A 16093-nucleotide genomic window follows, 5' to 3' on the forward strand; every position below is an offset into this window, starting at 1 on the left:
ATTTGGAAAAAGAGTGAGCCGGGTCAGGTTGGGTTGAGAGATTTTAGAGGCAGGTTAAGTTAGGGCTGACCATCCTCAACCCGAGGCTCAGGTCGGGTTGTGTTAGGATTGAGGGAATGCTTCCTCAAATTGGGTAGGGTAGACCTGGATTCGATCCCAACCCCGGCCCAAGCGGCACCCTTGACAAGTATTCCTTTGGTTCATATGATCAGATTGTTCTGAGGGCTATTAGGATCAAAAGTAGGACTACTTTACTTATATGAATAGCCTAGATTGGTCGAAGATTCCCACCTCCATAAGTGCTATTCATTGTATCGCAGTTAAAACTGATCTTGACTACTTATAAGGATCATCAAATTCACAAGGCACAGTTTCATTCTAATACAAGCTAAGAAAATCCTACTCTCCAAATTCCTCAGCATTTATTTCTGTCACCGACCAGAATTTTACAGCAAAATAAAGAAAAGGAAAAGACCCACAGCCTCAAAATGACTCTCCCCACAATACACAATCAGGTCGAAAAGAATATGTCTTGAGATGAAACAAACGGCATAACAAAACCCTCCCTCTCTCTCACCAACATATTCTACAACCCCCAGCCAAAACAACAAAGAAAAGAAAAAAAGGGACCCTCTATTCTGTTAGTTCACCTAACCCTTGATTACACACACACCACCCCACTAACCTTTGGTGGTGGTGGTGGTAGCAACCTCTACAGCACCCCAAAAATCCCAAGCCCCTTCCAACAGTGGGAGAACCAAACGAAACTTAAAAAGCTAAATAGGGATGGAATACCCCATATGACCTAAAGATGAAAAGAAAAAAAAGTGTGTATTCCTATCAAAATCATATCTTAAAGAAAACACGAACTGTAAAAGGAGGGATCTTAGTCCCATGCACTGGTAACACCAGGACCATACCCACCACCCCCATAGCCGGAGGAAGCCGCATATCCACCACTGTTGTTGCCTCCGCCATAGTAGTCAGCACCACCCCCTCCTCCTCTATTGAAGGGAGCATCCCTTCGGAAGTCACGGCCACCAAAGCGACCCCCACCACCAGTACGACGATTCCTTCCCCCACCATATGAAGAACGTGCTGCATAACGGGAGAGCCAAGCGGGTACCTCCTGGTTTGATTCCTGCATCAGCTCTGCCAATGCCCTAGCCAACGAGGAGTTGTTCTCATTGAAGAAGGCTGTCGCCAAGCCTGTGTTACCTGCACGCCCTGTTCGCCCTATCCGGTGGACGTAATCATCAATGTCGTTGGGGAGGTCGAAATTTACAACATGTGCAACGTGAGGGATGTCAAGCCCACGTGCTGCCACGTCCGTTGCCACTAAGATTGGAGTTGTGCCACTCTTGAAGGATCTCAATGCGTACTCCCTTTCCTGTTGACAAAAGGCCAGTTTTCACAGTATGTCAAGGTGGCGTGTAACTTAAAGATGGCAAGTAACATATTCACGCATGCTTTTGGATATGCGCATGTGTGCATGCATGTACGTATGTGCATATATGATGATACGATCTAATGATAAAAAATATTTATCAAGTGTGTTTTCACAAATCTGGTACAAGATTAAAGAAATAGGGCTAAGAGAAGGACCACTAAACCAGCACAAAGGATAGATAGAGAGAAGGAACACTTAGAGGACCAACACAGGCCAACTAGAATGAAACTTTCGTACTAAGCCAAGCAGTACGCCACAAATAGCCAACACATTAATTGCCATAAGCCACACTCCACTATCAGAAACAAGGACCAAGCTCATTTGCAAAGTACTAATGCCAGACAAGCTGAAGAAAACACCTTTCGTTGCAATCAGGACCACAGTCGAGCTAACCCAATCTAGAACCCTTCCATTGTTATAAAAAGTACAAAGAGCAAACCCAATCTAGAACCCTTCCATTGTTATAAAAAGTACAAAGAGCTCCCTGGTGGATGGTATGTATCAAAACCACAACTGAGTTTCACACAACCACAAGCCTTGCTCCATGTCATTCCCCATGCCACGGGCCACAGATGCAATCCTCATAAAAAAGTACCATGTTTGGCTCCTAGAAATGGGAGGCAACCTAAAAAAATCCCAAAAACCTTTGCCAACCCTCTCAGAATCTATCATCCTCCCCATCGCATTGTGTAATTAACACTCATCGCCTTTCATAAAAAGAAAAAAAAATAAGACCACGCTAACCCTAAGAAAGATCCTCCATTTCTTTTTCTTTTTTCTCTTTTTTTTTAAATGGTAAAGATCATTTCTATTTTTTAAAAAAAGTATCCCACAAACTCAAAAGTATCACACAGCCCCAATTCGTCATGTCAAAATAGGAAGTATGGAAGCACATATGACCAGCGTACCACACAAACATAAATAATAAGTTTCAAGCAGGTAGCAAAATATGAGTGTGAAAATAATAAAGCCGAAGTCATCGTTAATTGTAGACTGGCTCAAGAAAAATTTTGAAAAAGTAGGAGTGGCCATGCTACAAAGCAAAAAGAGATGCTAATGAATCACCAACACCAACTCTTGAATGCTAAGATTTTCCCGTCCAAATGACTTTGCACACCAAACATCATCTTCTTGACCAATTTCTAATCTAGCAAAATAATCCTCATTTCCGTTTGCCAGTATAGAGATCCCATTTTGCAAAAGGCTATCCCTAGTAAACTATGGTAGGCATCATTTACTGGAGGGACCCTTTGCCACTTAAGATGTCAGGCTGCCCTTTTCCCTTGTGAATTAAACAGTAGCAATTTGTCGAGAAAACCCTTTCTGACAAGTCCAGAACCCTAAGAAAATGATCCCAGATATTCTAGAACCCATACAAAATAATCTCTAAGCATACCCATATTAGACCCAACCACAGGACGTCAGTCTATGCACCACCACCAAATTCCATTGTTTAAAAATAACCCTGAGTAAATCGTCATTGAGTTCATTCCCTTTTAACTAGGCAGAGTTCCCGACCGATTTGAGAATATGTTCTCCAACCCAATCCATAAGTTCTCATAAACCGAGATTCCAAAAAAACTTGGATCACCCAAATTCAAGCTCCAAATCACAAAGGTCCAGCCACCCATTGCACTCGCATCAAATATGCTAAATTGATCACATTTATAAAGGAAAGTGATACATCTGCCCCTTTTTTTACTTGAGAGTTGGGACAACCCCTTCCAGTGTATTTATGACTACTCTTTTACAGTAGAGGGGCTGTCCCAAGTAAAAAAGGAGCGAACATATCATTTCCCTTTACTAATTATCTCCACATGTCTTCAATGCAAACTCAAAACCCAATCCAGCAAACAACTTAAGACACATTGGTCTTAACCATAGTTACCAGGGTGGGAAACGGAAACGGGAAACACATGAAAAAAAAATAGGGGAAACGAGAAACGTGAAACAATAGAAAATGGTACGAAAAACGTCTTAGGAAATGATGTGTTTTTTCCAAAATGATTTTCGTAAGTTCCACACATGTTTCCTACACGTTTCATATGCGTTTTCTACGAATGTTGCATACGTTTATCACGTGCTTACACATTATTTACATAAGTTTTCCATATGTTTCCCATGTGTTTCAGAAATATTTCTCCAATTCTGTATCATATTTTGGAAACGTTTCCGAAATGTGTTTCCCTCATTTTAAGGGAAACGAGTTTCCCAACCACGAGAAACACATTTTAGAGGAAACGGGTTTCCCACCCGCCCAAGGAGTTTCCGGCAACTATGGTCTTAACTGTGCTTAAGCCCATCAGTAAGACCTTAAAGAGAAATTATACTTGTGTCCCTTAGGCTCCATTAAACCTTTAGAAATTAGAAGCCCTAGGTACTTGACACCAGGCAAAATATCCTTGAGTACAACCAATTCATTAAGATAAACCCCCAGGGCATAAATGACCAAATACAGCCTCTCAAATTCCTAAAATTGAGAAGGTCGCCTTTCCCAAATCACATGGTGAATGCCATCATTATGATCTAAGGAAGCCCTACAAGTACCCACTTTACCAATTTGCACACAAAATCCCAATCATCTAACCTAGTCACACATAAATCTCTGAAATTAATGGTGTTCGTGCGTTGCTGCGCGTAATGGGGGCACGACATAGGTGCCGCCCTTGATATTTGATCCAACGACAGCCTTTGAAAAAAGCCGGCTGTCGTTGGATCAAATATGAAGGGTAGCGCTCAGATTACGGGCAGCAACGCACACAGACCATATAAAAACTCCATAAATCCTCTATCCTATTTAGCTAAGGCTGGCCTTACCTTGGGATAGTTGACCACAATAACATTAAATCTAAACCGCTATTTAAGAAATCAGTGGCAATCTATGTAGTTACACAAGGTAAATTTACCCAATTACACGAAATCACCCTCCAGCATCTATAAATAAAGACCATTAGCTTCTCGCAAAGGGTTTTAACCTTGGAGAACTTCATCTCCTGAAGGTCATAGCCACCCCAACTCCCTCAAAAATCCTAACTCTTCCTCCACTATCACCAATCTTAGACCATCCTTCTAGACATCTTCCATCCCTCTTTGAGAGAACAAAGAAGGGAAAAGACGGAGAAAATACAAAGGAAGAACGTATATGTGCTAATACTAGACAGTCCACTTTGGCATTGAGATTGAACCATATGGATGTTTGTCCTTTGAGCTTCATAGCAGGTAGGCCAGAAATGCTTACTATTTTTTCTATTTCTCCCTCCTAGTAGGGCAATCATTAATCCCTTAATGTAAAGTCTCGGCATCTATCGGCCTCTGACAACACTCCCCTGACCATTTATGCAAGGTCAAGTGACGACATGTCAATCTTCTAATAATAGCATTGATAGGTTAAACAAATCTAGTTGACTGCATCATTTTCTCCTTTGGTGTCAAAATCCTCCCAATCATGGCAACAACTTTCCTATTCAAATGCAATTTAAAGAACCCAAAATGATAATTGGTAATAAGTATGGAAGCAAACTACCATTCAACATATATATATATATATATATATATATATATATATATATATATATATATATAAGAACCTGCCATCCTTGTAGAATATACAGAACAAAGAAACATAGAAAAGGCACCATGGGAGAGGAACAAAAAATTCCTGCAACCAAAGAAATTCATTCAAGAAGAGAAAAGAAACACCAGCAGCAGCAAAACAGTTCTGTCAAATACAATAGCAATACAAAAACCAAAGCAGAAAGCAGAATCAAAATACGACAGACATTCCAAAAGCACATTCAACTCACCTGCTGTGTTCTGTCGCCATGAATAGTAGTTGCAGGAAAACCATTTAAACACAACCAGTGTTCCAATGAGTCGGCCCCTTTCTTTGTCTCCACAAAGACCAAAGTCAGGGCTTGCTGCAAAGTCGACAAGAGCAGCAATGGTTACTACACAAATAAATAACCAAGAAATTAAAAACAGAAATATAAAAAAAAGGGTGTTTTGTCACTAAATGTTATAGATCACAAAAATCGTTTATGCAGATAATAAACCCATCAATAAGCTTCCTCTATGTAAATAAGAGTCACGCCGACCAAAAGATAAAATAGCATGCATTTTTTTGCCTCGGTATTACCTTGCCATGAGTTCCATTTGCTCGTTGGGCATGAAGAAGGTCCATGAGGTGACTTCTCTTGTCAGAGTCATGAACGTATTCAACTCTTTGAACAATCAAATCAGTACTTGAACCGACCCTTCCAACAGCAAGAAAAATGTAATTTGAAAGAAAATCAGAGGCCAGTCTCTGCATACACAATCAGCCACATGTTGTGAATTATGTCAGAATAGCAGCTTTTGCAGAAAGAATACCACTAATAATGACTTGAACAAAATTCACAAGCAATATACTGTTAACACTGACAAGTACAATAATGCAACGCCATCTTCAAGACAGATAGACTATTGACACTGAAAAATACAAGAACGTAACACCATCTAAAAGGCAGATAAAGCTGACTTGTGAAGAGTCTCCTAATCACCAAGTACACTGAATAAATAAATAGTGAATACATGTTGGCATATTACCAGCACCTCAACATGGATAAAGACATCCTAGTTTCCTACAAATACAGGAGGACAATAAGTCACAAATCATAACAAGGTGACAAATTATCAACAAATAAAAAGAAAAAGCCTGCACGAGAAGTATGCAGTAACTGTCAAACCAGAAAACGTGAGAGAGAAGTGCGTGAAGAAAGATGGGGTGCTCGATTTTATAACATCTCATAGTGGGATCCAGCCCACATACAATAAGTCACAAATCATAACAAGGAAACAAATTATCATTAAATAAAAAGAAAATGCCTGCACAAGAAATATATAGTAACTGTCGAACCAGAAAAGGTGAGAGAGAAGTGCACGAAGACAGGGTGATGGATTTAACATCTCATAGTGGGATACAGCATAACTATATATTAGGCTCTATTAAAGAAGCATGTATGTGCTGTATTGATAAATAATGAACTAACCTGTATCTCCTTTGGAAAGGTGGCGCTGAACAGCAAGGTTTGGCGCATACCTCGTTGTGGCATGTCCATTTGTTCAACAATCTTTCGAATTTGTGGCTCAAAACCCATATCCAGCATTCGATCAGCCTCATCCAGTGCCAAATACCTAATCATCTGTAATGAAACTCTAGCCCTTTCCAACAAATCTACCAAACGTCCAGGAGTCGCCACAAGGATATCAACACCCCTCTCTAATTCCCGAAGCTACCAAAAAATGAAATGTAACTCAATCACTCCAAAATGCAGATCAAGCAAAGAATCATTTAAATTACGACTCATGAACGTAATACAGTAAATCAGGCTTCCAGCAGGAAAACTATGCTTGGAATAATTGTATAACAAGGCATTAATGATGTCTAATGAGCAATAGACCAAATAGAATCAGTTTATTTATTCAGTACGCTTTTGGATGCATGTGCAGTAATAATACAAACCAAATTGGATTACAATTTCTTCAATATTGGTACAGCCTTGCATTTTTTTCTTTTATGTGGATGTTCACGATGACATGTTACGTACATGTGATGATGGTTATAACTTATAACTGCATTGTGATAGCTGCACATACACTTCTCTGTTTCATGATTGTTACAACTTATAACTGATTTGTGAGAGCTGCACATACACTTCTCTGTTTCATATTTATGTGGATGCATACTGAAGATGTTGAATTAGAGAGGGAGAGAATACGTGCGTTAGAGAGGGAGAGGAGAAAGACAGATATTTTATCCCCTTAACCGCATGCTCTCAACACTCCCCCTCAAGCTGGAGCATACATATTGATCATGCCCAGCTTTATATGTAGATTGAAAAAGACCTACATCCACATGATCTGATTTCACATGAGGCATAACAATCTTCTTGGTCATAACCAACTTCCCAATAAAGTGACAGTCAACTTCAATGTGTTTCGTTCTCTCATGAAATACTGGATTACTGGATTGTTAGCAATATAAATGGCTGCATGATTATCACACATCATACTTATTGGCATACAAATAGGAATATCAATATCATCCAGTAGAGCTTGAATAGCCGATAGCTTGAAATCCAAAGACAAAAATCCAATTGTCGTACAACTTACAAGTACCATTAAAATCCATTTATTTCTTTACACCCCATAGAATGGCATATGAAACTATCAGCAAACAGACCTTTTGACCATCCCATAACAGACTTCATAACTGAGTCCGCCCAGGAGATACCGAACCACTTGAGATACCGAAAGCTCAAGAGATAATAGACCCCTTGTTCAATCAACCGATCACTTAAATACACGTTATGACTCCTATAAAAAAGCTTGCTCTGTTCCCTTTCCATTTACAATTTTGAGATACAAAACGCTTGAGATAACAAAAGCACAATACACAATGGACAGATTGTTCCATCATTGATCATGAAAATACATGTAAATACTCATTATAAGACAGATTGTTCCATCATTGATCATGAAAATATTCATTATGACTCCTTGTTTTATCTTTTCCTTTCAAATAATGTTTCAAAACTTGGATTTAGACGAGACATCAGCAAAGGTAGAAGGGAGTCTACTCAGGCGAGTCAATGAGAACTCGCCAAGGGTAAAAAGGACTCAACTCAGAGTCTCAGACATGTTAACGATTGGCTCGAGGAGTGTTTAAACAGTGGATTAAAAATCAGGTAGGAACACAAAGGGGCACCACCATGGCACAGACCCCTTAATGGCAAAGGGACAAACATCCATTTAATTGACAAACAACGTATGGGGGTAACCCACATTATTTTGACAAGTCCAACAAGAAATCCAAAACATTTCCAACAGAGGGCTAAGAACAGAAACAATGTATGGAGCTACCCACCTTTGCCTTGAGAGGGTAAGAACAAGGTAAGTATGTTCTAAAGAAAGCTCAATCACCTCTATCTTTTTGCTATTGTAGAATCTAAAACATCTAGAAAAAAAACTGGTAAAAAAAAGCCTTGCTATCTAAGCAATCCATAATCAGACAAAATTATAATGTACAAGGCCTCGACATCGCAAATAGAAGTGCAACCAAACGTCCAAACATTAGGCATCCCAATCTAGATGTAGGTCGAACAAGGTCAAACCAATGGAAGGAAAAAAAAAGAAGTTGAGGTGGATGAAATAGATAGCCTCAAGATAGCCAAAATCATAGCTTGAAAATCTATTGTTTTTTTCTTATCTAATAAAAACAAGCTGAATATCTCTTCGGTGTTGTAATGGGGAAAAGGAAAACAAGTAATAGAGCTACAAAACATGCAAGATGGATAAATTACAACAATATGTGAGCGACTAATTTCTCCAAGTAGAGTTAAATAAAAAGGTCCAATGTGTTTTGAATAGGCTTAGAGCCGAATGGTACACATTAGCAGCTAGAAGAAGTCTCATATATCTGAAGCATACTGGGGGTAAATCGTACTGATTAACAATTGGGGAAGAAGACCCTTGCAACATTCATGAACTCAAATCCAACTCAAAAATCAATGTGCAGATATGTAAGTTCCCTTGTCCAATCTTTTAAACAAAACTCAATGGAGAAACATATATTTGAGGAACTGATTGTAGCGAACATTTTGATACAAAACAATCCATACCAATAGCAAAAATAGAAAAAAAAGATGGGGGATGAATAGGTGACCTATGCATGAGGGACGAGTCAAGACACAAATAAGCAATTGCCCAAGGGGAGAGGAGAGAATCACTATGCTAGAAGTGGCTCTATCTAATATCCTCACTTACTATCTCTATATGTATAAGATCCCTTCCCTGGTGGCGAGTGGTATTAAGCAAATTTTTCTCAATTTTTTTTTTTAATGGTGCAAATTTTTCTCAATATCCTGTGAAATGGTGATTCAACTATAAGTGGTGCCCCGAATCTTCTTTAATGGACAAATGATGGTGGAGAATCCTTACGAACAATAAGGAGATACGTTTAGGGTTATCCTGATATGAGCCATAAGCTTCAGGAGTGGGTTGAGTTCAAATCCCACTTACGGAGGAAGCGGAAGTTGGTTTCCAACCATTTGCCCATCTTATCTCCGCAGATTTATTTTTTTTATATGGTTATCTCCCCGGGTGTTGGTAATGGGAAAAATACTTTTTTTTGCTGGGATATGTGGTGGGGATAACCTCTAGCTAATTATTTCCCATATCTGTACAAACAGTAGGTTTGTTAACCCTAAAGCCTTCGTTGCAGATTATGTGGATGTATCTGGCAGAAGTAGAGTCATCACTTTTTATTTAACAGTAGGAGATTCTCTTAAAGAGTTGTTTATGAGTTTTCAGACCTTTCAGCAAGGATTAGCAGTCATTACTTCCCTGCGATGAGCTTGATGATGAATTCATTTAGAGCCCAGAAAAAGATGGCTATGAAAAATTCAATTCTAGTGTCTGTTCTGTGATCCCCCCAACATTTGGAAGTCATAGACTTCACCTAGAGCTAAAAAAATTCTTTGCACTTAAAATAATTAGATTGCAAGTTTACACACAAATTGCACCCAATCTCAATTAAATTGAACACACAAACTAGCCCAAAGTCACATATAGATCCACCCACAGAAACTCTTATCTCCAACTGCAACATCACATTGACTTGTAAATGGTTATCTGGGTTAAAACTACTCTTTTCAATGGTTATTTGGTTTATCACTACGAATAACCACCTATTAGCAGAAAATATGATGGCTATATCAAATTTTTCCGGAAATTATAACATGTAATAAGCAACGGAAAGAAAGACAGACAGAGAGAGAAAGAGAGAGAGATCCTTAAACAACTGACATGAAACACCACCAGCTGGAATTTTTTTTTCCTAAGATAATCGCAAGCATCACAGCGAAGCGTAGGCCAAACCATCAGATCCAGAACCTCCACTGAGCATTATTACATACGGAACCCATAAAAATGTAACCTAAAAAAGTTCATTATGAGTAGCCTGTAGTGCTGATAATCTTCTTTCACACCCCCCAGGAAAGCAAAAAGAGCAAATATAAATGCAATATGAAAACCCCCGTGTGCATAGTAACCTCTTCAAGAAAGATTATACATGGCCACAATATATTAGAAATAAAATAAGCAGATGAAAGAAACGTAAATCTACCATGCACATCTGTACTAAATATTCAATAAAAAAATTATGTGAGCACCAGATATGAGAAATGAAAAAAGTTATGAAAGCAAGCACCCAATACGAGACAAAAACACAATGTAGAACTGAATTCCTCTTGTTTAAGAAGGTTTCGAGAACCCCAATACCGATCATTTCTGCAGAGAAACTAACACAACTGTAAAAAAAAGTATCGCCGCCCCTAGCAGTATGACGAGAACAAGAAAATGTGTCGCAATTATCATTTCATCAACAAAACCATCAAGGATGCAACTTAACTACCTTCTACGTACTTCCTAATTTTACCAGTATGTGATATAAAGGGCATACAGTAGACTAGGAAAGTTTCCGTACGAATTAGCATTCAGATAGTTCCCAGTTCTTGAAATAAATAGAAGATCTTGGTTTTTTTTTCATCCATCCAAATGTAGCGCAAAACAAATATATCAAAATATGCATAACCAACAAGATGCTCAAAATTGAAAGCATCAGTTGAGTTAGAAATGTCAAAGGAGGATGCAGTAACGACCATGTCAAACAAAAAAAACTGAAAGATAAAGAAACTAGTGAAACCTGATGATTTATCGGTGCTCCTCCATATGCAACAACCACCTTGACACCAGTCTGATAGGAAAATTTTCTAGCTTCCTCGTGTATCTATGAAGAAAAGAAAGAAAAATTGACAACTGTAACTAGCTCAAACCAAAATCACCCCAAAAATGCGTGTAAGCAGAAGTTTCAAAAATGAAAATTACCTGGCATGAGAGCTCCCTGGTAGGAGAGAGAATAAGAGCAAGGGGATACACTGTCCGTGCTCCCCGTGGTCTCTGAGCAAATTGACCATTCATAATTCCACTGATAATTGGAAAACAAAAGGCGGCAGTCTTTCCTGACCCAGTCTGTGCACATGCCATCAAGTCCCGCCCAGCAAGGGAAATTGGAATAGCATGACGCTGAACAGGAGTAGGCTTCACATACTTGCATCTCTGTATATTCTGATTGAGTGCATCTCCCAAGTCAATCTCCGCAAAAGTATTCACAGCTGGCGGCACATTATCCCCACTGGTCTCAACGGGAATGTCCTCATAAGCATCAAAGTTGATAACACTATTCTCCTGCTCACTAAACGCCTGCTCGGCGGCGGCATCCTCGTTCTCAAAAGGGTTCACCTCTCGCTCCTTCCCACGGTCCCATCCCCCACTCCTGTTGTTCCAACCACCCCCACCACCAATGCGTCCGCCACTGCCAAATGGGCGTCCCGAATCGCGACTAGGACCGCCCCATTGGGTCCCGCCCGAAGGGGCACCATACCCAGATCGATCGTTACCAGATGAAACGTTGGTTGAGGTTGGGACAGGAGGCTCAGAAGAAGGAGGTCGGTTCCTAAGATGTGGTGGAACATAAGATGATCGAGTGGGTCTAGACCCACTTACTGAAACCCCATTGTTAGCAGACGAACCAGCAGCTACGTTCTCAGCTGCCGAATTCGCAACAGAATCCGCCCATGATGTTCGCATAATTGACAGAAACTATACAATCTTTCCCTGTTGCAGTTACCCAGAAACCCTAATCCGTACACCCGATGCACAAAAACCCAAACAGTCAAAACAATCCCTTTCCAAAAACGAAATCTAAACCTCAAGAACAATAACCAACTCCCATATAGAATCTATAATCTTATCAAGTATCAAAGGGCAAATAAGGGATAAAATCAATTAATCGTTCTCTGAGCAGACCTTTCTCTCTATCACCCTCGAATGAAATCCCTAAATAACCACTAAAAAAAAAAAAAATCGATCTCAGAACATAAATCAGCAAATTGTCCAAAAAAGAAAACGATATTTCAATGACAGAAACGAATTTTCAGAACAAAAGAAAAAAAAAATCTGTAGAGATAGGAAATCAAAAGCAGCTTTTCTCCAAAATCTGTAATGGCGATATAGAACGAGAGAATGAAGAAGAAGAAGAAGAAGAAGAAGAACCTGTTAGAAGCAGAAACCCTAGAATCGTTGCAAGCGAAACGTCTTTTGGGAATTCAAGAAACCCTAATCGCAGAAAAATCTCTCTGATTAGAACGGACACAGTGAAGAAGAATATATACCTTGCAATGCAAATTCCTCTCTTTTTCTCTCTTCTTTTCATTTACAAGCTGGGGCTGACGTCATAAAAGCGATCTACTTGCCTACTTACACGGTAAGACGTCAAAAAAAAAATTGCATCGGAAATGACACAAATACCCCCATTAGGTAGCCTCTCATCGAGGCTTTTTATTAGGACAGTGATGGTCATTCAGAAAAAGAAAATGAGGAAACTTCAAGCCTACTCAAACTGGACTATTTGAGTCCTACTTTAAGTCAAATGCCGGACCCCCGCAAATTCTGTGACGTGCTTCTATCGTTTGTTTGCGTGACGACAATGTTTGTACGGTTAGGATGGTGCCACGAGTTTACCTAGTGAAATGGGGACCACAAAATGTGAGAGTATGGCCGATTGGCCGGTTAGTGATTGAGATTGGTTGTGAAATGACATCTTTACCTTTTCCAATTATTGAGATGATATCTTTGCTCTTTTTCTTTCCCCGACCAAAGAGTAGCCGCGGATTTACTGGGGTGAAGAAAATGGGGGTGAATATATCACTTCCCTTCCTAGTGAAGAAATCGAGTTGCCATTTGACAATCTAGGCAACTTTAGATACCAAAATCCATTCTTAGCCCTGGGCCACTGTTGTAGAAGAACTTCATTAGAGGGGGCGGGGACATTTCGGCTCAAGTAAGATAATAGCACCGAATATTATGTGAGCACTTTAAGCAGTATGGTCTATGGAGAATGAGAGCTTGAGTGTGGTTATGGGGTCGAAGAATAGCGTATCTTAAAGTTTTGGGCCTAATTTCCAACTTACCAGTATGTATCCTTTTCACATGGGATGGACAAACCCGTTTACTCGAATGATTCAATGTGAGTTTCTTGCCCGTCCATATCTCATATGGAGTCCTATGCACTGATTTGGTTGGAACTCGGCTCCAATGACGTAAAGCGTTGTTTCTATGGCGTAACCTCACATGAACAATGGTGCATTGCCAGAGCTCATCATAGATCGGACCATGTCCAACAAAGTTTGCTTCCTCCTTTCTACAATGCCATTGTGGTGAAGCGTTGCTGGTAGAGTCCACTAGGTGACTATCCTGCTATATCGTAAATAGTCCCCAAACTCAATTGGAGTGGAGCATTAGTCCTACTAAGTTGGTTTTCTACTTTATTCTTGACGTTATTAAAACTTTTTAAGTGACTCGGACTTATGTCGCATCAAGTCTCGACAGGACAGGTAGGGGCTCCTTTGTTGCCCTAAGTAGAGATGGGCATTACCAAAACACCAAAGGCGGGGGAGAATCTTTGCCCAAGAAATAACTGCGTTGGAGGTCCTTGAGGAGGAAAGAGAAAAATGGTGGAGCATTGGTAGTAGTAGACTAATATTTTGCCACTCAATGAAATGAAACATCATATTTCATCAATAAACGATTAAAATAGTAAGACGGAGTACCAACATGTCTTGTACACTGCCCTTCCTTGTTCGGATTGTAGGTATTTTTTGGAAGTTTTAGATTTTTTACTTTTCCTGTATGATTTCACGTGAAGAAAAAAATAACTTGAACTAGAGCAATTCAAGTTTTATTCGGAGGGACCTTCAATATATATGAAGATGTTCTTCTAAATAAGCCATAACTGCATTATTCCCCTTCAAATCATGGAATAGAAAAAAAATTCACACATTTATTCATGCGGAATATTTTTTATACAATCCAAACAAGACAGTGGATAAATGTTAGTTGTCACTATTAACATGAAAAACACTGACATGCAATTACCGCTCTCCATTTTCTTTATCATAAACAATATGGAAATGATACACCCCCCACCCCCCCCCCCCCCCCCCTAACAGGTTTTGTGAGAATGCTTCACTGCTTGAGGATAAATTCACCCACTTTAATGTTTTTCTTTGCCTTTAAAACTTAACAAATAATTAAAGGGGGGATTTTAATCTGTCAGAGGGGATGGGGGGGCATCACTTCTCAAAAATATCGTTGTCCCTTTCTCCCAACATTCAAGTTCAGACTTGGACCTTCTCATCTTGCTATCACATTTTTTTATCATATTAACAGTAGTTAAACAAATTTAAGGTGCACAGATATCATTTTTTTAAGGAGGGCCGTTATAGTACTACTCTCTTAGGCTCTGTTCACTTGCGTTCCCGGGAAAGCAAGTCCCTGGAAAACAGCCTTTTTTTCCGTGACAAGGCCTTGACAAGACAGAATTCTAGTGTTCACTTGCTTTCCTGAGAAAGTAACAAGCGTAGGTGGAAAATGTCAAATAATGGAGGAAATTGCCAAAATTAATGTGGAAATGTTTCTTTTCTCACAAAACCAAATCCCACTATTTTGGTCAGATTTGCTTTTCCGGGAAAACTAGTGAAAAAAGGTGGGCAAGCAGTTTCTCGGGAAATCTTTTCCTGCACAGTTCCTGCGCACATGAACAGGCGCGAGTAACCTTTTCCTACACAGTTGCCCTGGATTTCTTTTCCTAATGCCACGTCAGATTCCCAGGAAACCTTTTATTTTCCTTTCCCAGGAAAACAAGTGAACAGAGCCTTAAGGTACACATTCGTTTGACGAGCTTCTTTTGAATCAAGCAACATCCAAATATCTCACCACGTAGATAATCCTAGTTAACATCCAATTGTTGGATTGCAAGTGGACAACCAAAACAAAAATGTTCGACATGTAAGGATAAAGAGTCCATCCGTCCAATGGCTAAGATTGATAGACCAATGAGTATTTTGAACAGTGGGCCAACTTGAACCTGCCCCGCTGCTACAAATGAACGGTCCTAAACAATTCGAGGAAAATTTTAAAAGAGACAATGGCTATTGCAATAGTTCCACATTGGTCACTCTCTGGCGGACCTCAAGTCCTCTCGCTATTGAACACACCTTGATCAATGATTCTAGGTCTGACTCAGTAATCCACTATTAGGTTTGCTGTTGATAACTAAGCCACCCAATTGTTATCACAACACGGCCATCGTGCCTAGTAATGACTGTCGTGTGCCAATCCCTCCCACTAGGATTGCGGACTGGGGAGTGTCAATTGCGGCTTTCGTCTTATCCTAACTGTCGTCTAAACTCTCTTGGAATTATCTGAAGTCCAAAAGCAATGTATGATGATTCTTTTCTCAAGAGCTACTATAGAAATAATAGTGAGAAAAATGAGGTAATACTGAGATGCTTATAGATGAACAAAAAGCTTATAAAATTCAAGTTTTACATAAAACCCAGGTTTTAGCTTGTAAAATCTTGAATTTTGCAATCCTGGATTATAAAATCTATGTATCCAAACGCCCCCAAAACGTAAAAATAAAAATCTTAACACCTACCATTTGCCAAGTTAATGATGCTAGAGAAATTGAAGAGGACTTTCTAA

The 16093-nt window shown here is 39.5% G+C and overlaps 1 protein-coding gene across 2 annotated transcripts; it reads right to left on the minus strand.

The window, feature by feature from the left end:
* Nucleotides 1–403: 403 nt before the first annotated feature.
* On the minus strand, nt 404–12741 carry LOC143858686 (DEAD-box ATP-dependent RNA helicase 37-like). 2 transcript variants are annotated; one of them, XM_077369395.1, is made up of 7 exons: nt 12602–12741; nt 11375–12185; nt 11193–11276; nt 6478–6720; nt 5586–5753; nt 5254–5367; nt 404–1390 (listed from the first exon to the last, which is right to left on the minus strand). In XM_077369395.1, exons 2-7 carry the CDS (start codon nt 12134–12136, stop codon nt 887–889), a joined length of 1875 nt encoding a protein of 624 aa, XP_077225510.1. In that variant the 5' UTR covers nt 12137–12185; nt 12602–12741; the 3' UTR covers nt 404–886. The 2 variants fall into 2 exon arrangements, with proteins under 2 accessions (XP_077225510.1, XP_077225509.1); XM_077369394.1 differs by having other exon boundaries at nt 11375–12396.
* Nucleotides 12742–16093: the final 3352 nt, after the last annotated feature.

The sequence above is a fragment of the Tasmannia lanceolata genome, unplaced genomic scaffold (assembly GCF_043159265.1).
Source record: "Tasmannia lanceolata isolate RefF3 unplaced genomic scaffold, GAP_Taslan_0.1 ptg000026l, whole genome shotgun sequence".
NCBI classification, from domain to species: Eukaryota; Viridiplantae; Streptophyta; class Magnoliopsida; order Canellales; family Winteraceae; genus Tasmannia; species Tasmannia lanceolata.

Coding starts and splice junctions, on each gene's coding strand:
- LOC143858686 (XM_077369395.1), bottom strand. CDS start 12,136: ATGCGAACATCATGGGCGGATTCTGTTGCGAATTCGGCAGCTGAGAAC. Junction 11,277..11,374: donor CCAGGGAGCTCTCATGCCAG/GTAATTTTCATT, acceptor TTTTCTTCATAG/ATACACGAGGAAGCTAGAAA. Junction 1,391..5,253: donor ATGGCGACAGAACACAGCAG/GTGAGTTGAATG, acceptor TTTTGTCAACAG/GAAAGGGAGTACGCATTGAG.